Source organism: Bos javanicus, chromosome 1 (assembly GCF_032452875.1).
Source record: "Bos javanicus breed banteng chromosome 1, ARS-OSU_banteng_1.0, whole genome shotgun sequence".
Classification (NCBI taxonomy): domain Eukaryota; kingdom Metazoa; phylum Chordata; class Mammalia; order Artiodactyla; family Bovidae; genus Bos; species Bos javanicus.
Genome location: NC_083868.1, coordinates 3,127,368 through 3,148,378, shown reverse-complemented (window position 1 = coordinate 3,148,378; position 21,011 = coordinate 3,127,368). Strand labels below are relative to the sequence as shown.

Here is a 21,011-nt window from a genome sequence, read left to right as displayed (position 1 = left end):
GGGCGGAAGGCCCGCCCCTTTAGCGGGGAAGGGGCGGGGTGTCGTGGGAGGTCCCGCCCCACTCCCTGACTGCCCCCGCGGGTCGCTTAGCCGTGAGCTGCCCGCCGCCTCCGCGCGCAGCGACCTTCGCTTCGGGCGGCGTGTTTCCCCAGGCGGCGGCTGCAGGTCCCACCGCTGAGGATGCCGGGAGAGCGAGGATGCGGCCTCCCCCGCCTGCCCTCGCTTGGTCTCCTCAGAGCTTACCGACCCTCCCCTGGGGTGCCGGGGAGGGACTCTGAGGAAAAACTTCGGGGGCTTGCCCCAGTAGGGTGTCAGGACCACCCCGCGCCTCCCGCACCGGCCTAACGGGCTCGGGGTTAGGCCTGGGGACGGCAGCACGCCGGCCAAGCGGGCAGCGCCTGAAGAGCTGTCCATGGTGTCTCACGGCGTCTGGGTAGGTAGCAGAAGAGCTGGTTGCCCGCTTTGGAACAGCTGTTTGCTGCAGTTTTCTTGTGTATTCTGGAGCTCTCAGGAGCACCGTAAAAGAGTTGTCTGCTGTCTGAAATCACAAGCCAGGATCTCGAGACTTCCACACGGCCGTACTGAGGCCCAGGCAGTAGCTCTGGGTCGTCACCCGATGGCGAATAGCTCTCGCCAACCGTGTAATTTCACAGCTCAGGGCATCTTATCATTTCACCCTATCCTCATTTTTCAACAAAGCATGCTTCCTGGATAACATCAGTTTGCCCTATGGACTTCTCAGTCCATTTCCACTTAATAGACCTAAACTTGGGAATGAAGTCAAAACCCACAGGGTCAAAAGGAATTGGAATAAACTCAAAAGAACTCCGCACCTCGGGAAATCATTTCCTCTTGCTTTCCTCTTTCTTTGCCCCTTCCCCTTCTTGTTTTTATTAACAACAAAAGCAGAATTTAAATTTAGTGTATTGCACAAGATCATTTTCTCCTCCAGGCCCTGTCATGTGACTTAACATTTTTTCATCCATTTTAAAGAAGCTGAAACCATCCAGGTTTCAGGATACCAAAGTAGCTATAAATCATAAGCAAAGAAACCACTTCTTTTATGGAAGGAAATATGCAAAGACACTTGGGTTTAGTTTGAGGACCGGAGGGGATTTCTCTCATTTAGTACCATCTCCTTAGAAAAACTGTTTTTGCTCTTTGTAGTGCTTTCTAACTGGAGAAGGCAATGGCACCCCACTCCAGTACTCTTGCCTGGAAAATCCCATGGACAGAGGAGCCTGGTAGGCTGCAGTCCATGGGGTCGCTAAGAGTCGGACACGACTGAGCGACTTCCCTTTCACTTTTCACTTTCATGCATTGGAGAAGGAAATGGCAACCCACTCCAGTGTTCTTGCCTGGAGAATCCCAGGGACGAGGGAGCCTGGTGGGCTGCTGTCTATGGGGTCATACAGAGTCGGACACGACTGAAGCGACTTAGCAGCAGCAGCAGCAGCAGCAGCAGTGCTTTCTAACAGTAGCCTCAGAACTAAACTCATTAAGACACTCTACTGGTCCATGGTTGCTTTTTTTTCCCTCTCCAGAAGAATCTATTTCTTTTATGGCCACACCCTGTGGCATGCAGGATCTTAGTTCCCTGAGATCAGGGAGTGAACTGAATGTGGCTGTTAAAACCGCAGCCAGTTTTAACCACTGAACCACGGGGGAAGTAACCAGAAGAATCCATTTCGATTGGAGGTTGCACTGGACAGAGAAAAATGAAATAGGAGTGAGTGAGAGTGGACTTTTTTCTTTTTTGCCTTTCTAGGTATATTACTCAGAGAAGGCAATGGCACCCCACTCCAGTACTCTTGCCTGGAAAATCCCTTGGATGGAGGAGCCTGGTAGGCTGCAATCCATGGGGTTGCTAAGAGTCAGACATGACTGAGTGACTTCACTTTCACTTTTCACTTTTATGCACTGGAGAAGGAAATGGCAACCCACTCCAGTGTTCTTGCCTGGAGAATCCCAGGGACGGGGGAGCCTGGTGGGCTGCTGTCTATGGGGTCGCACAGAGTCAGACATGACTGAAGCGACTTAGCAGCAGCAGCAGGTATATTACTTGTATAGCCCCAAAGGAATAGCAGATAGATAGGCACCAGAAAAACTTATGGAAGGTTATGCCTTCAGGAAATGTGTTGATGTAGTTGAGTATGATGCTGGCAAGTTGTTCTTTTTCTTTATGACAGCTGAGACCCAGAAAAGTTAACTTGTTAAAAATTACTCAGTGTGATGATAAAATTTTTTTAAAAAATTAAAAGAACAAACAAAAAAATTACTCACTTTGAAGTAGGGTTGGGACCACCAACCAAACTTGCCCACTCCATATCAGTGCTAGGTTCTTTTCAATGATCTGCCTATTCCTGATTCCTTTGGATTTCAACTAAGGACATTTAGGTCAACATTTCTTGGTTCTGGGTCTGATTTGCTGCTTTTTTCTTTAAATTAGACTGGACTCTTTTTCAAGAGTTGTCAGAAGGCCACAGCTTTACCAAATCCTTTCAAAACAGATCATTGTAGTCATGAAATAAGCACATGCTCAGGGTTTAAAAACATACTTATGTTAGTCGCTCAGTCATGTCTGACTCTGCAACTTCACGGTCTGTCCATAGAATTCTCCAGGCAAGAATACTGGAGTGGGTAGCCATTCTCCAGATCTTCCCAACCCAGGGATGGAACCCAGGTCTGCCTACATTGCAGGCAGATTCTTTAAAAACATAAGTGCCATTTTATCAGTGACTTTTAAAAACCGTCACTCCTTGTTTATCTTGTCTTTTATTTGTACTTCTGTATTACAACACTTGAAAGTAGCTGGCCAAATTGTCACCAAATTTGAAGTTTGGAATGGGCTGACTTTAAAATACAGGTTAAATGGCATATACAAACTTCTCAGTGAAGTCCTAAGGGCCTAGGGAGATGGGCTGACAAAATCTTGACCCTTGAAAATGAACAGCGAGGCCTGTGGTTGAATGAAAAATACTACCTCCTAAAGATATCCACATCCCCCAGAACATGTGAATATTAATTTATGGGGAAAACAAGTCTCTGTAGATATGTTTGTGTTAAGGATTTTGAAGTTACTTTGGATTATCTGGGTATTCCCTAAATGCAATCACAAATGTCCTTATAAGACAGCAGAGGGAGACTTGACACACATACATGCATACACTTACACACACAGAGACAGTATGAAGACAGAGGTAGCAACTGCAGCAATGTGGCCACTAGCCAAGGGATGTCAGCGGCCACCAGAAGGCAGGGAAGATTCTTCCCTGGAGTCTTAGAAGGGAGCACGGTTCTGCAAATATCTTCATTTCAAGCCTCTGGATGCCAGGACTGTGAGGAAATGAATTTCTGCTGTTTTAAACTACACTGTTTGTGGTAATTTGTTACAGCAGCCACAGACAGCTATATAAGACAATGTAACTTTCCATCAGGAGAGAAACTGAGATCAGTAAAACAACCCGATAGATGTTTAAGACAGCTCCCATAGCTTCGATGAATTGAAGGCAAACACTATGATTTTTAGGGATTTCCCTGGTGGTCCAGTGGTTAAGAATCTGCATTTCCAGTGCAGGGGGCATGGGTTCCATCCCTTGTCAGGGCACTAAGATCCCACATGCCAAAAAAAAAAAAAACAAAACCCAACGTGATTTTTAAATGTTGGGTTTTGACCAAATTATTCTCCCATGGACAATTCCCTATATCAGGTTGAAATATACATTTGTTGTTTCTTTAGAAATGATTGATTACCCCAATAACATAAAAAATATACCATATGCTACAAGCTATGAATTTTGACATATCTACCACGTATATTAATAGTAGCCTACTTTTCCTGGATTTCCTTATCAAAAATGCTAGAAAGCATTTGGTAAATTTGCGGAATGTTAACAACCCGATTCTGTTATCTTTAATAGCTTCTTTCAGGTTACAGAGACAGATACAGATCTTCATATCAAGATCTGCAAAGATCCATTAGAAAGGCATGGATGACTCCTTGTAAAAGAGAAAACAATGGTCTTGAAGAGCAACACAATGGTAAGTTACAAATAGCATTAGCTATTTGCTTTGAACAAGTTCATAGTAATCAGTGAAGGATAAGATTTTAAATTGGAAAAACAGAAATTTTGTCAGTTAAAAATATATAAGTTTGAGAGCAGAATCATTGAGAATAAAATCAAAAACATCAAAGACTGAAAAACTGTTCACACATACCAGAGTTAAGGATATTGCAACTGGAGCATACAGGGAACTTGTATGTGACAAACAGGCAACTTGTGACACTTGTTTTCATTCATAAAAAAGAGACCCACACAAGGGAGCTCAGTGGTTTGTGTTAATGATATACAAGGATTCTTGTGGAAATCAAAGGACCAGAGCCATAACAGGACTTGGCCTTCCCAAGATCAGAGTGGTAGGATGTTCATTGTTCAGTCTGGCTCTTGGTCCCTACACAGCAAGCACTGTGGAATTTCAACATCTAAAGGTACAGGTAAAAGGTAAGCTTTCATGGTCAAACTGCTTTTGTGAAGTAGCTTAAAATGGTTTCTACAGGATTTGTCAAATCTTTTATCCTTTATCATGTATTTTGAATTATCAAGCATGGGGAATAAGGTACATTTTCCTAAATATCTTTTTAAAATTTACTTTATTAAGTTGATCTACAATGTTGTATTAATTTCTGCTGTACAGCAAAGTGATTGTTATATGTACATTTTTTACATATTTTTTCCATTATGGTTTATCATATCATATTGAATATATTAATAGTTTCCTGTGCTATATAGTTGGAGAAGGCAATGCACCCCACTCCAGTACTCTTGCCTGGAAAATCCCATGGACGGAGGAGCCTGGTAGGCTGCAGTCCATGGGGTCTCGAAGAGTCGGACACGACTGAGCGACTTCACTTTCACTTTTCACTTTCATGCATTGGAGAAGGAAATGGCAACCCACTCCAGTGTTCTTGCCTGGAGAATCCCAGGGATGAGGGAGCCTGGTGGGCTGCCGTCTATGGGGTCGCACGGAGTCGGACACGACTAAAGCGACTTAGCAGCAGCAGTGCTATATAGTAGGACCTTTTCTTTATCCATTCTGTGTGTTAAGTTGCTTCAGTCATGTCCAACTCTTTGCAACCCCATGGACTATATGTAGCTCACCAGGCTGAGCTAGTCCATGGGATGGATTCTCCAGGCATGAGTACTGGAGTGGGTTGCCATGCCCTACTGCAGGGGAGCTTTCCTGACCCAGGAATTGAATCCACATCTCTCTAAGTCTCCTGCATTGGCAGGCAGGGTCTTTACCACTAGTGTCACCTGGGAAGCCAATATATATAGCAGGACCTTGTTCTTTATCCATTATAAAGAATGGATTTTTACAACTGCTAATCCTAAACTCTCAACCCAACCCCACCAAACCATGGGACCACAAGTCTGTTCTCTGTGACTCTGTTTCTGTTTCATAGCTAAGTTCATTTGTGCCATATTTCAGATTCCACATATAAGTGATATCATTTGGTCAGTATTTGTCTTTCTTTCTGACTTTGTTGTTGTTCAGTCACTAAGTCATGTCTGACTCTATGAACTACAGCACACCAGGCTGTCCTTCACTATCTCCTAGAGTTTGCTCAAACTTAAGTCCACTGAGTCAGTAATGCCATCCAACCATCTCATCCTCTGTTGCCCTCTTCTCCATTTGCCTTCAATTTTTCCCAGCATCAAGGTCTTTTCCAAAGAGTCTGCTCTTCACATCAGGTGGCCAAAGTATTGGAACTTCAGCTTCAGCATCAGTTCTTCCAATGAATATTCAGGGTTGATTTCCTTTAGGATTGACTAGTTTGATCTCCTTGCAGTCCAAGGGACTTTCTGACTTCACTGCTATGAATATTGGGGTGCATATCTTTTTGAATTTCAGTTTTGTCCCTATGTGCCCAGGAATGGGATTGCTGGATCAAATGACAACTCTCTTTTTAGTTTTTTAAGGAAACTCCATACTGTTCTCCACAGTGCTGCACCAATTTGCATTCCCACCAACAGTGTAGAAGGGTTCCCTTTCTTCCACACTTTCTCCAGCATGTTACGTGTAGATTTTTAAAATGATGGCCATTCTGACCAGTGTGAATTGGTACCTCACTGTAGTTTTTATTTGCATTTCTCTAATAGTGACATTAAGCATCTATTCATGTGCCTGTTGGCCATCTGCATGTCTTCTTTGGAGGAATGTCTATTTAGTTCTTTTGCCCATTTTTTGATTGGGTTTTTGTTTACGTATTTTGGAAATTAAGCCCTTGTCAGTCATATCATTTGCAAATATCCCAATTTGTAGGTGTCTTTTTCTTTTATGGTTTCCTTTGCTGTATGAAAGTGAAAGTGAAGTCGCTCAGTCGTGTCCGACTCTTAGCGACCCCATGGACCACAGCCTACCAGGCTCCTCCATCCATGGGATTTTCCAGGCAACAGTACTGGAGTGGGGTGCCATTGCCTTCTCCCCCTTTGCTGTATAAAAACTTGTAAATTTGATTAGGTCCCATTTATTTTTGCTTTTATTTCTATTACCTTGGGAGACTGACCTAAGAAACCACTGGTATGAATTGTGGTAGAAGATGTTTTGCCTACATTCCCTTCTAGGAATTTTATGGTGTCATATCTTATATTTAGGTCTCATTTTCCTGAACATCGTTTAAAGTAACAGCCCCTGAACTGGTGAACCACAGTATACATTCTGAGAAACGCTTTGCTAGGCATTTTCCTCGTACTGGATGAGTCTAACCTCTGAGCCTCTGTGAGAGTTAGGGGTGATGGGGTTGGGAGGAAGCCAGTACAATAACTGGGGCTCAGAGGTCCAGAAGCAGGCCAGTGACCAGTCAACATTGTGTATCAATACTGATTCCATGTAACAATTTTTAGCCTGTCTGCCTTTGCTGAGCAATCTGCAGTCTCTTAGAAACTATGAACCCAATGCCCAGAGACAGTTCTTATTTTCATTTACTTGAAACAACAAAGTGTTGTTTGTCATAATCAAGGAATGGCAACACTCTGTTTACTACATGGATATTTTAGTGTTAGAAATGAGAAGAGTCATTGTAACCATAAAAAAACACAATGTAGCAACTGACATTTTCATATTGTATCTTGCAGCTCTAAAACATATGACTATTTTTAGGAGGATGTCATAATTTCAAGGGAAATTCTCATTTAAAACAAAATTAGGCATTTGTCCAAATGCCCTGAACTATACGTGTTTATAGAGGGTAAAACATTTATAATAAATCATACCCCACAAACCTATCTTTAAAACAACCAGGGAACTCTGTATTTTAGTATATTCTCATGAGGAAGTCACTTAAGATTCCTGAAAATTCTGGGCCAGTTCTGGGTGATGAGGTCATCACTGCAGACAACTCTGGTTCAAGTCAACTGCAGCCTTGTGAGAGATGACATGGATCATACCTGTTTTCCTGAAACTAGGAAGCTGGTATGTTCAACGTGAAAGCATGCTCCTTTACATCTCCAAAGAGTGGCTGTGCTCCTCAAGAACTGTCCTCTACCCCTTACTGAGCTGGTAGAGACACAAAGGCAGGCCAGCTCCTGGAAACACAAAACTCCTCAGGACAATGACTTTGTACTGAGGAATCCGTCAGCCTTGCTCAAACTTCCTGAGGACTCCACTGATGTCTGACACCTTCCTTAATTCCTTCCCACTCACCCTCAGAGGTCACACTTGCTCACAATCTCTTGGCTCTAAAGCTCTCTCAGCCTCCTCCCGCTCCCTTCTCCTTCATTCCCATCATCATTTCCACCCCTCAAATCTCTTGTATATCCAATGCCATCTCAGGGACTACTCCCCAGAGGACCTGAACTAACACACTGGGGGACTTACCCTCCCCCTCCTTTCTTTGGCCAAGGGTTGCTCCCAGAGGTGGTGGACCCTCTAGCCTGTAGCACAGGCTGAGAAAGGCCTCCGGCAGAGCTGCAGGTGTTTGCACCATGACATCAATAAGGATGTGGCTCACCAGCATCATCTGGTACACAACGGTAGTTATCGGTCTTTATGACTGTGGTTTATAGTATCTCAATAACTTTCCTTTTCGAAAACCCTCCTCATCTATTTTGCAAGTATTTTGGAAGACTGCGCCAAAAGAAAAAACTGAAAAGACAAAAACCTCAAGCTTTATTAAAATGTCACCCTCTTTTAAACATTTGACAATTTCCTTCCTAAGAAAGAATGTCCTTTACCTATTTCAGGAATAAAAAACTTCTGGTTGAGATATGAGAACTACTTGTTTAACGCACAGTTCTATGCTAAATTCACCTTATACCAAACTCATTCCTGAAAGTATAAGAGCCTGATGGATTTTATAGGATGAAGAATCTGAGTTTAACTTCGAGTCCTTAAAAGCAGATATAGGAAAAGTAATCAGTCCAATAGGTTTCGAAAAACAAATTTAAGGCACAAATGATGTGCATGTCATATACATATATACATGTTTATATATTTTAGTACACTGAAGTTGAGAATAAGCCTTCTATTTTAGTTCTATTTAGTAGGCCACTGAGTTGTAACAAAATTTATTGAGAATGAATCTGTAGGGATACGCAGTGTTCCTACAATAAAGATAAAATTGACAAGAGCAATAAAGAGTGCATGACACTGTTCTAAATAGTATTTGACTTGACCAAGGCTACTCATGCTAATGATCTCACTATATTAGTCATCTGAAATGCTCTAACTAAAATTAGTCACCAGCCAAATACAACAATGGTTCTATTTAAAAATTAATTTAATGCTTGGCTAAAGCCTAATTACATATGTAACTATCCAACAGTAGTTCTTAATTTCCAAAAAGTTCCTCTTTTGAAAATCACAGAATCATTTACAACATGGTATAAATATTATAGGGCTTCCCTGGTGGTTCAGTCAGTAAAGAATCTGCCTGCAATGTGGGAGACCTGGGTTTGATCCCTGGGTTGGGAAGATCCCCTGGAGGAGGGCATGGCAATTCACTCCAGTATTTTTGCCTAGAGAATCTCCAAGGACAGAGGAGCCTGGTAGGCTACAGTCCATGGGGTCTCAAAGAGTCAGACACGACTGACCAACTAAGCACAGTACATAAATATTATAGAAGACCATGGATATTAAACTGCCTGGGTGTGGGGAATCAGCAAAATGTGTTCTTTATTGCATATATAACTCACATATGTGGGGTTTTAAATATAATGCTAGACTACTAAAATACAAATGCATGTATTTAAGCTGGTCAGGGAGTAAAATCATGAATGAGACAGGACAGTCAGCCCAAAACCATGCAGTTAGGTTGTGGGTCTATTATTTCCAGAAATGAAATGTCTGTGTTCTCTTCAGAAACCTATGTTGCATATATTATTTAGAGCTCACATTAAACGAACAGTTGACTGTAATGCTAACTCAAGGAAGAAAAGTTCACCATTCACCAATGACTAAGTCCACACTCAACTCTCAATTTTAAGGCAGCACAGCTTCAGTGACAGCAACTGCTAACCAAAAGTGATGAATAGTCACTTGCCAGCCCTTTTGTTGCAACAGTGTAGTAATTTCCCTAAGACAATTTGCTACTGACTAATTTTTCTGCTGTTAAAAGGCTTACTCTGTAGAAAAACACCACAAATTTCCAGTGTGAAAGTAACTCCATGGTGGTATAAATATACATATGCATAACTATACAATATACACTGCACCCATCCTTTACAGAGAACAATTAACTGAGAGGGTTAATTTAATTGACCATATAAAATACTTCTGTAAACAAAGTATTGGCAGGCAGTAAGGAAACCATTCATAGACTTCCTAGAAATTGAATTCCTTTCATTGTGAAGAAACTGCATTTAAGGACACAGTATTGAATATTAATAACATTCTTTGTATTAAAATCAGTCAATATTTTACAGTTTAAGAAACTTTACATATATACAAATTTTTTACACTGGGAATGGTATTAGAGCAAATAGGCTTTTTTTTAGTCTCAAAGATCTATTTTCCTTCGATCAAAGACTTAAATTCTTTCACATTGTGGTCACTTGCAACAGACATAGCATGATCCAGAGCTCGAACACTTGCAAGGAGTTTTACTATCTGTTTTATGTTTTCTCTAAAAAAGAAAAAAGGAAACAGAGATAAGCAAGTTATAGCATGTGAAAAAAATTAACCATATTAAAAAAGAAAAAACTTTCCTGTTTAGATGAGTAGCCAGAAAAAGGACTCATTTAAAAAAAAACAAAACACCCCACATCTTGTTCAGATCCATGATTTTCATTTATATCTAGAAAGGAACGAAAGCAATCTATTGCCTAACTACTTCAGAGCCCAGCCACCCATTCCTTCCAAACCCAAGTCCTAGCTCTTCCAGAATATACCAGGAACACAAATTGTATTTGTGAGTATTCATCACCAATCTATCAAGATCCAGCATAACTTCCATTTCTCTAAAATCCAATAATAAAGTATAATCTGGCTTCCTTTATCACCCAGCTACAAGTCATTCTCAGCAATCCTCAAATTTTAGCATACATCAGAATTAGCTAGAGGAGTGCTGAAACACAGACCACCAGGCCCCTCCCTCGGAATTCTGTTCAGCAGGTCTGGGGTGAGGCCTGAGAATCTGTGTCTCTAACAAAGCTCCCAGGTGATGCTGCTGCTGCTGGTCCAGGAAGTACGTTTAACATTAGTTTGAGTCAGTGTGACATTGTCAGTTGTCTCTTCTCTATATAACTGTAGTAAGCACCTTTCTGGGAAGGATTATAATTTGTAAGATGTTGTGACCCACATGGAGCCTACTTTATGTGCACTGCACACAGCAGGTATTTAAATAGTTGCTAAATTCTTTTCTGTAGAAAAGTGAATACTGTTTGTTTATATTTAAACTCCTCAAAACACTGCAACCAACACCAAAATGATATAAAACTTAACATAGAACACAAACATCCCCAAATTGGGATATAACCTTCAATATACTTGGGGTTTCAGTGGCTATTTTTTCTTGGGTTTATATCTGTAAAATGAACCTCGAAAGACCAAGATGCATGACATTCTAAGAGTCTACAGTCTCCTCAATTTTTCATGGGGGAAGGCAGAGAAAATAATGATTCATTCATTCCCCTTACAGCTGGTGCTTACTAGAAGTAAGTCTTCCTTAATATTTTCATGAATAAATAACATACTGAAAAAAGATTAAGAGTTGCAAAAGTGAAAAATACAATGCACATTTTTGGTAGGTTTATCAATATGAAGTCAATGTACAATTTAAAGTAAAATATAAACATGTCTCTACCAAAAGCATTTTAATAATACTAGACCAACAACTAAGACTCTAGATCACTGTTTCATTCAGTAATTATAAATAATTACCTTGCATTTCTTTTTTCCACATCAGAGCACCCAATACTGTTTCTGTAAATTGTATCTGCTAAGTGTACAAGGTATCGACAGAAGTTTTCTAACTGAGAAATAGTTCTTTCTCCTTTAAGATTCACGAACCACTGCTTGGGGAAACAATTAATTACCTATGGAAAAGAAAGATGTAGAACAGTTAAAACAAAAATAAAGTGTCTAAAAGCCAAGTCTAGACAACAGGTATAATGTATTTAACTGGAAGATATGCTATTGAGCTATGTATTAACTAATTACTTAGCAGGGATATTCTTTTAAACCAGATTTTCTACATAAGCTATACAAATATACTTGGATATACTCTAATTTTAAACTTTGACAGACACCCAAAGTAAAAGATAATTTCTCCAAAATTTAAGTACATTGGGGACATAAAATTGATAACTAACTGCCTCACTTTCCAGTCTTCCAAGCCCTACATGAATTGAGCTGCCCTTTTGTCAGCAGTTTTTGGTGTAATAATATGTATAGCATAAACACCAAATCGCAGCCCCTCCCCCGCAGAACGGTTCGGTCAGCAGGCATCCATGCCGACAGCGGGAGCCACACCAGCCCAGCACAGGGTGGAGAGAGCATCATGCCAGAGGGGCAGCCTAGGGCAGGCACCTAAGCAGGGCCAGCACGGCATGGCAGCAACTCAGCATGGGGAACCGAAACCTGAGCAAGGGGAAGCCTGTTCCCACTTGCGAGAAAGCGGCCAGTGGGCAGACAAGGCGCCCCACCGAAGAACCTGGGGATGCTTGCAGAAACAACGGATTCGAACTGGGCCAAGCAAGTACCAGGTGTGCCTGGAACATCGTGCCAGGAAACAAAGAAATGCTCCCCCAAATTAGAAACAAGGTCACAGAGGTCAACCTGAAGGAGCCCCTACTAATCAAGTCTAGGACAATTCTTGCCAAAGATGCAAAATGTGAATATAGCCATGAGAGAATATCAGAAAAACCCAAACTGAAGGACATTCTACAAAAAACTGGCCTATCATTTTCAGGGGTATCAAGGTATGAAGGTCAAGGAAACCTTCAAATGACAACTGAATGCAAAGGATGATCTGGAAATTTCTTTTGCCAATTTCTTTGGATATTATTGAGACAGCTGATAAAACTTGAAAAGAGCCCTAAGAATTAGGTGACAATATATAAATGTAATTTCCTAATGTTGATGTTTATACTGTAATATACAACAAAATCTATGTTTACAGGAAACAAGACACAAAAATATTTGATGGTGAGGGAGTAAGTCAGAGAATTACTCTGACATGGTACAGGTCAAAAAGCTATACTGTACTTGCAGAATTTAATTGTATTATTGTTTAAAAATTAAAAAACTATCAAAATTGTGTATATAACACATGCATATAAAGTAAACTCATGTATATAAAGTGAAACAAAATTAACTAAAATTACTTCTTAAATGAGAAAAGAAACCATTTCTTTAGTAACACTTAGAATAGTATTCATTCAACTGTTATAAAACTATCTCCAAGTTAAAACTTTTATTAGTACCTACAAAAATAAATATTGATATAGATAGATGGATAGAAGGATAAACATAGACATACAACAGCACAAATTTTTACATAAAAAATGCTAAGGGGATTTGGGACCACCTGGGAGGCAAGCTGACTGTCAACATTACAGCAAATTCAATAATCAAAGGGGTTTTCATAAATTCCTCAAATCTCTTCAAACAAAACAATTCATCTTAACGTATATGCTTTAAAAACTACAATATGTGTCATTTAACTCACATTTTGGGCTTTTTTGATGCTGTCATCTCCATATTCTGAATTCTGAAAAGCCATGAGAATGTATCTATTTAATAAACCGTCTATTGATAATTCCTGAAGAGTTTTGTTTGAGAAAATGCCATACCATTGAAGAAAATTCCCTAAGAGCTAGAAAGAAGAGAAAAATTATTTTTCCCAGTTCCAGTGAGATATAATTGACATGTAACATTGCACAAGTTTAACAATTTAAACATATAGTGATAGTTAAAATATATATTGTGAAATGATTACCACAAGTTTAGTTAACATCCCTCTCTTCACAGAGTTACACATCTTTTTTCTATTCTCTTAGCAATTTTCAAATACACAGTACACTATAGTTAATTACAGTCATCATGTTGAACTTTACATCCTGGATGTTTGTATCTTTTGATTACTTTACCCCATCTCCCCATTTAGACAGCATATTAAAAAGCAAAGACATTACTTTGCCAACAAAGGCCCATCTAGTCAAGGCTATGGTTTTTCCAGCAGTCATGTATGGATGTGAGAGTTGGACTATAAAGAAAGCTGAGCACCAAAGAATTGATGCTTTTGAACTGTGGTGTTGAAGAAGACTCTTGAGAATCCCTTGGACTGCAAGGAGATCCAACCAGTCCATCCTAAAGGAAATCAGTCCTGAATATTCAGTGGAGGAACTGATGCTGAAGCTCCAATACTTTGGCCACCTGATGCAAACAGCTGACTCATTGGAAAAGACCCTGATGCTGGGAAAGATTGACGGCAGAAGAAGGGGACAACAGAGATAAGATGGTTGAATGGCATCACCGACTCAATGGACATGAGTTTGAGTTAAACTCCAGGAGTTGGTGATGGACAGGGAGGCCTGGTGTGCTGCAGTCCATGGGGTCGCAAAGAGTCGGACTCGACTAAATGAAATGAACTGAACCCCACCTGTTGCAACCACAAATCAGATCTCTGTTACTACAAGTTTGTTTTTTTGAGAAGGGAAGAAAAGTACTGAGAGGCAATGTAAAGCGATTAAATTAAGTACATACAAAGTAAATTACTTACACACTAAAACACCTTATGAAATACCATGGACCATGTCTTGCCCAAGCACTAAGAAGCAGTTTTGAAGGGCCTGAATATTTCCTAGAATGACTGAGATGTACTAAACTTTAAATAGCCACACAGAGTTAGTAGTTACTGTAGTGGACAATGCAGGTAAGAACAGTTTCCATCATAACAAGTACTGGCAGAGAAGTGATTATTCTTAGATAAATGTCCGCCCTTGAAAATCATGAAAAACGTCATAGTCCTATGACTATGCCAAAAGATGGAAATTTTCTTTCCGACTACCATATTGCATGCTTCCCTGGTGGCTCATTGGCAAAGAATCCACCTGTAATGCGGGAGACTTGGGTTCAATCCCTGGATTAGGAAAATCCCCTGGAGAAGGAAATGGAAACCCACTCCAGTATTCTTGCCTGGAAAATCCCATGGACAGAGGAGCCTGGCAGGGTACAGTCCATGGGGTCGCAGAGTCAGACACCACTGAGAGACTAACCTGTAAGACTTGCATGTTTACCAGACCTCATGAACCAGGACACTGGAAGCTACTTAAGCTCAATACCCAAAAGCCCCCACGCATTCTACCATAAATACTTCTATGTTCTCAGTATCTCTCATCCTAGGAAATACAACATTATCCAACAAATCAAGCAGGCCACAGCCGACATGTCACTCCCAGCCTCTCCCTCAAGCTGTCTCACCCCGCCCCCACCCCTGCTGTCCCTTCTCTCGGTCCCCGCTGCCATGCCCCTAACGGAGGCTGCCGTCATCTCTTTATGGCTCAGGGACAGCTCTTCTCAAGCAGGGTCTGTGACAGAACTCAATCCTACAGAAAATGATCTGCGTAACTCTTTAGTTTTCCCAAGGATGGGACAAACTAATACCATTCCAGATACATACACGATAGAGGTCTGAGGGCACCAGGACCTAAGTGTTTGTTCCCAGAACCGCAGTTGAGAATAACTGCTGAAGAGTCAGACTGGCCTGAAGGAGACTCCCATCTCTACCAGTTAACAAAGGAGTAAGCCTGGGTAGGTGATTCCGCACCCCACTGTCCCATCAGTGGAGTTAAGCTCACAGGACTGTTGTGAGGATTCAAGAGAATATAATCTGAATAAAGAGTGTGGTACAGCGCTTGGAACACAGTAAATATGTGGTAAGTACTAATTCCCATTTTCATTATTACCATCTTTACCTACTTCAAACCATTATCTCCACACAGCAACTGCAATATCTAAAAAATGGCAATATTTTGCAAGTCACCTCCCTACTTAAAAACCCTTCCACGACCCATATAAGGGCAGATGATTTTCAAAAGCAAATGAATTTAATAAAAGATCATCTTTTCAACAAAGTGTGCTGGGGCAAATGAACCTGAACAACCAGGCCTCATGCCATATATAAAGATTAACTCAAAATGGATCACGGACTTAAATGTAGAGCTTAGCCATGAAATATCTAGAAGAAAGGCTAGAGAAAAACTTAGTGGCCTTGTGTTACACAAAGATTTTTCAGATGTGACATGTAAAGCACAATCCATAACAGGGTAAAGTAGTAACTGGACTTCATCAGAATGAAGAACTTCTGAGAGAATGAAGACAAGCTACAGACTCAGGGGAAAAAGTTTGCAAATCATGTATGTGAAGTATTTGTATCAAGAATACAAAACTCAAAGCTCAATAGTAAGAAAACCCAATTTTTAAAAATGGGCCAAAGATTTGCAAAGACACTTCACTAAAGAACATGAGTGTTAGTTGCTCAGTTGTGTCCAACTCTTTGCAACCCCATGGGTTGTCACCCACCAGGCTCCTCTGTCCTTGGAGTACTCCAGGCAAGAATACTGGAGTGGGTTGCTATGCCCTTCTCCAGAGGATCTTCCTGACCCAGGGATCAAACCTGGATCTCCTGCACTGCAGGCAGTTTCTTTACCATCTGAGCCACATACAGATGGTAAGTAAGCACATGAAAACATGCTCAGCATCATCAGTCATTAGGGAAACACAAACCTTAACAAGACCTGAACATACACTTGGAGAATGGCTTAAAAAATAAAAACCCTGAAAGATACTGAGGTGTGTGAGAAAGAAATAGAACACTAATACTGTTGGTTTAGAAAACAGCTTTCAGATATTTACCTAATAATCTAGATATTTATCAAACAGAAATAAAAACTTATATACCCAGAAAAACCTGTATGCTGACAGGTTTATTCATAATTACTCCAAACTGTAAACTATCTAATGGATAAAAAAATGCACCAAAAAATGGTATATCCAGAAGAATCTGAGAAAGGATATGATTCAGTATAACTGAATCACTCTACTATACAACACTGTCAAGTCAACTATATTTCAATAAAAAATTTTTAAATGCTGTATTCACCATTTGAAGACAGGAATGAACATAAAATAACACTAAATCATGAATGCATTATGTTACATGAATGCACCCAGATTCAAAAGGCTAACTAGTATATAATTCCATTCCTAAGACATTCTTACAAAGAAAACTATAAGACAATAAAAAGGTCTTAGGAATTGGGGGATTTGGGTTATAATCTTGATTAGAGGAGTCTCCTATAATGTTTCCACGTAAATTATAGCTTCTGTATCATCTGGATTGCTTATCTCTTCCCTAACTCTAGCCACCCTGGACTTCTCTCAGTTCTAGTATATCTTTCTCTCCCTCACCTCAGGGCCAACTAACAACCTAAATATCACTTCTCAGGATGGATGGGAATCTTCTATGCCCCTTGTCATATGCTCTAATACAACTCTGAATTTCTTTTTTCAAAACTCCTCCTACCTGAGGTTACTTATTTGCTCTAGTCAATTGTGCTGGGTTATAAACACCATGATGGCTCTACTTCTATCTTATTCAGTGCTATATTCCCCCAACTTAGAAGAGTACCTGGTACTCTATTTGCTGAATAAATCAACTGTGGTTTAGTAAGGCATTTTGTTGGGTAGTCTGGACCTTATTGGGACTCAGAATTCATTTTCTCCTCTGGAAACATCAAACCTATGAAGTTACTTAACCAAATATTAAAATACTTTTTGGAAATATACTGTATGAAAGTCAAACAAAACCCAAAGCTTTCAGATAGCTTGTAGACACTTACCTTAACTGAAGACCAAAACTGTCGTTGAAAAAACAAGTAAGGCCCAGAATTTTTATTTTCCAAGACACTAAGGAAAAAAAGAGAAACACATCATGATCAAAAGTTGTGCGTTAAGTTCCATCTTATTTCTAGAAGATTTCTGTTAAGTAAGAGGTGAACAAAGGAAGCAATGAATTTTTCTGATTTTCAATTGTATTCCAGAAGACAGTAATTTTAAAAGGTAATGGCTATGTATTCTGAGATAACGGAGCGCTATTTGTTTTATTCTGCTTAAGGGAAGCGGTTTCCACAATGAGCTCCTCAATCTGGGCTACACGTTTAGACTACTTAGGTAAAGTTTACATTACAAACTACGCTTAGTTTTCCCAAAATTTAAGAAGCTTTCTCTGAAAAACAATAGAGAATATTATCATCTTTAACATTTTTAGGAATAACTCACTTTTTGGGATACAAGGGCATGAATACATCATCATCTAAAGTTCTCCTCATTCTCAATAGAAGTGCTTTTAGGTATACCTGAAGAGTTAAAAATAGATCATGCGTTATAATAAGGGTTATGGTAAAAGTTTAGGAAATAAAACTAAGCCACATTCCAAAGCACCTAATTGAGTATTCAATTTTGAGTGAACAGCTCAAATTTACTTTCTCACCAAAGGTCTTTCTTCTTAGTTCACGCCTCATCAATTACCAAGTAATAAAGTCATTTAGAAATCTTCCAGCCCCTTAATCTACTATATAAAGGTTTAAAATCAGACCTGTAAGTCTGGTTCTTCTCAAAATGAGGTCAGAAAGTAAAACAATGATAAAGAGTACTTTCCTATGTCTATATTGCTTGTAAGAAAGTTCAGTGGGGGCAGCAGCAATTTAAAGTTTGGAAACTAATTATGCAATAACAACACCTGATTGTTTTACATGCTATTACATGTTTCGGGATTTAAATTATCAATTGGTACACATCCCAGTACTTTTCTGCTTTTCTTTCCCTCCCCCAAAATTAAGTTCTTTAAGGGATGTCTGATTGTGAATGGGGATGGGGCGGTGAGAAGGATGAAAACAGTATAGATAAGAAGCTATCTAGACTCTTTTAAAATTAAAAACCACTATCTCAGATTTTCTATATAAAGGACCAGATACCTCAAGTGGGATCAGATTTTCTGACTATAACCCACTCGTTTTCTCAACTTGCTCGTTTTCAAAGGGAGAGAAGATACATAAAAATTTTTAAACTTTTCATAAATAATAACTAAATTACCTGTGTATTTTTATTTTCTGCATTCACCACTGAAGGATATCCATTTATTAATTTTAAAGTAATTCCAACCATTCTTGAAGTCTGTGTTGTAGAAAAGGGGTCCCACATATTTTCAGCAATCACTATTAAGGAAAAAAAAAGGTAGAAAGTACTGAGATATAGACGTAAACTGCAGCTGACGTAACTCTGATGTCAAGCAGTTCTCCATTTAGAAATGCCAATCGTGACTCTTCCTCTAGAGCATGAGCTTCAGTTGTCTTTGTCCAATTAACCACAGAAATGTTGACAATTAGGCAAAGGTGAAGAGGAGACACAGATTCCTATTATTTTCTGCTTCTTGGTGAAAATAAAGATTGGGGATTTTTATATCCCAGGAGATTCTGTCCCAGTGTCAAGAATCTCTAACTGAACCTAAACTTTTTTCATATTTTAAACAGCTCCCTAGGTCAATGATTTCTAAACTTTTGTGAGAAATTGATGAAAGAAATGAAACTGCTCCCTGGAAAAATGCATATTGTTCCCAAAACTATGTATTCAGTTTTGTTCAGGCAGTCCTTAAGAGTCTAAAATCTCCCTACTGCCCCCAATTCCAGGCCCTCCCCAAGGTGGTCTTCAAAGTCCCAAGGTAAGAGACAGGTACCCTTTAGCCATCTCTGGGTCTGATTGTAACTTCATTATTAATAATGTAATTTCTATGAGAATATATGCTCTGATTAAAAACTCCTAACAATAGATATGAAAAACCCAATGCGTGTGAATGTTCAATTCCGTAATCTATACCTGTTAGTTTAGGAAGAATCACCTTTTCAACAATGGTAGGCAACAGTGCGACATCGACATCGTCCTTTTCTTGCTCTCGCTCTTCACAACCATAAAACAGCAAAGATTCAAACCACAGCATGTTCTCAAAGTCACGACATTTTGCCTAGAAAATATTTAAAAGGTTACCCAAACATTTAAAACAGTGGCTAGTTCTGCTTCTAGCCACAAAGAGAGTAACTGGAACTGGATTCAGCCTTCAGCCATAAACTAAATATGCGACACTAAATATAGGAAACATCTATTCTTAGACAATGGACCAGCAGAGGCAGCACAGGGCTATGGCCCCTGAAAGAAGGCAGTCAAAGGAGGTGACTCCTGGTCAGGAGAGCAGAGCAGGGTAGGGAACCCCCAAGCAGAGCAGTGCTGCTGAGTCAGGAGCCAGAAAGGCAGCTCAGGGAGGCTGAGACAGCTGGCGGCTGCGGGACAGAGGGAGGAGCTGTGAAGATGGAGAGCTTGCAGGGGCGCACCACCGCGCCGTGAGCCTCTGCTGTGCACTGGGACACACAGCGCCACGGGGGCTGGGCAAGCAGGAGCCAGGAGCCCAAGAGTCCCCAGAGCTCATGTTTTTCTCCTGTTGTTTCCAGGGCTTCCACCTCAGCCTTCTTTTTGGTATAGTTTACATGCTCAACCCAGCCCATCTCATTCCTGCCCACGGCTCCACCCGTATGTTGCTAACTTACAAAACTGTTATCTAAAACATGACCACTAGATGTACATACACAATTCAACAATTACCTAGACAATTACCTCCCTTAGGTAACAGGCAAACAGTTTCTACTGATTGCACCTCTTAAATCTCATCCTCCTGATTTCCATCACTACTGACTTAGTTCAGGGCCCCACTTCACATCTTCTTCACTGAGCTTTCCCATGACGTTCTACAGTTTTCTGGGATCAAAGGACCAAGTTCTTATTCATTCATGTTCCTATTTCCATGTCAACACTTGTAATTTTAGTTGAGAAAGATACTGTATACAAATTGAGAAGCAATAGATGGTGCTCTTAAAAAGGGACAGAACATAAAAGGAAAGATTGGTAAGATTACACCCAGTGATACTCTGTATCACTTATAGCCCTGAGCATGAGGTACCTCCTGGGAAAAATACTTTATTCAAGCTTCATCTCTTCCCCAAGCATCATGGTATCCTGCCTTCCAACAGTGAGAGAAGACACTCACCTCAAGCGGAGTCCAGGTGAGAAGCTGCAGCCTTATGAGGGGGTTGAGCAGCTTTGGCAAACAAAGGCCGATGTAGGCATGCTTATAGGATGTGTAGTATTTTGAACGCCAGGCTTCAAACTGGGATTTAATACAATCGATTGAATAGAAACTTTCAAGGACATCTTCAAAAACTTTGCTAGACTCTTTTGAAATGCGATCTAAAACCAACAAAAACAAAGAAACCCCACAGAGAAATGTTAACTTAGTATGCAGTAGAAAAAACACAGTTCAATTATTTTCAGCATTTTATCTGTAGCCTGAGTAAGTAATAAGATAGGCTCATTAACAAAGGAACGGTCCATGGGGTCACAAAAAGTTGGACAAGACTGAGCGACTGAAATGAATTATCAACTGAAACTTAAAGGAAAGGAAACAG

General features: G+C 40.2%; 1 protein-coding gene across 1 annotated transcript in view; it reads right to left on the bottom strand.

Moving 5' to 3' along the window:
- Positions 1-8,146: 8,146 nt before the first annotated feature.
- PAXBP1 (PAX3 and PAX7 binding protein 1) overlaps positions 8,147-21,011 on the bottom strand; it is a 33,008-nt gene continuing 20,143 nt past the window's right edge. The window contains exons 11-18 of the mRNA XM_061417060.1: positions 20,594-20,793; positions 19,375-19,519; positions 18,595-18,716; positions 17,782-17,858; positions 17,343-17,409; positions 13,169-13,315; positions 11,380-11,534; positions 8,147-10,123 (exon numbers count right to left, since the gene is read on the bottom strand). Coding sequence (XP_061273044.1) covers positions 10,006-10,123; positions 11,380-11,534; positions 13,169-13,315; positions 17,343-17,409; positions 17,782-17,858; positions 18,595-18,716; positions 19,375-19,519; positions 20,594-20,793 — 1,031 coding nt within the window. The 3' untranslated portion in view covers positions 8,147-10,005. The remainder of the gene's footprint in view (positions 10,124-11,379; positions 11,535-13,168; positions 13,316-17,342; positions 17,410-17,781; positions 17,859-18,594; positions 18,717-19,374; positions 19,520-20,593; positions 20,794-21,011) is intronic.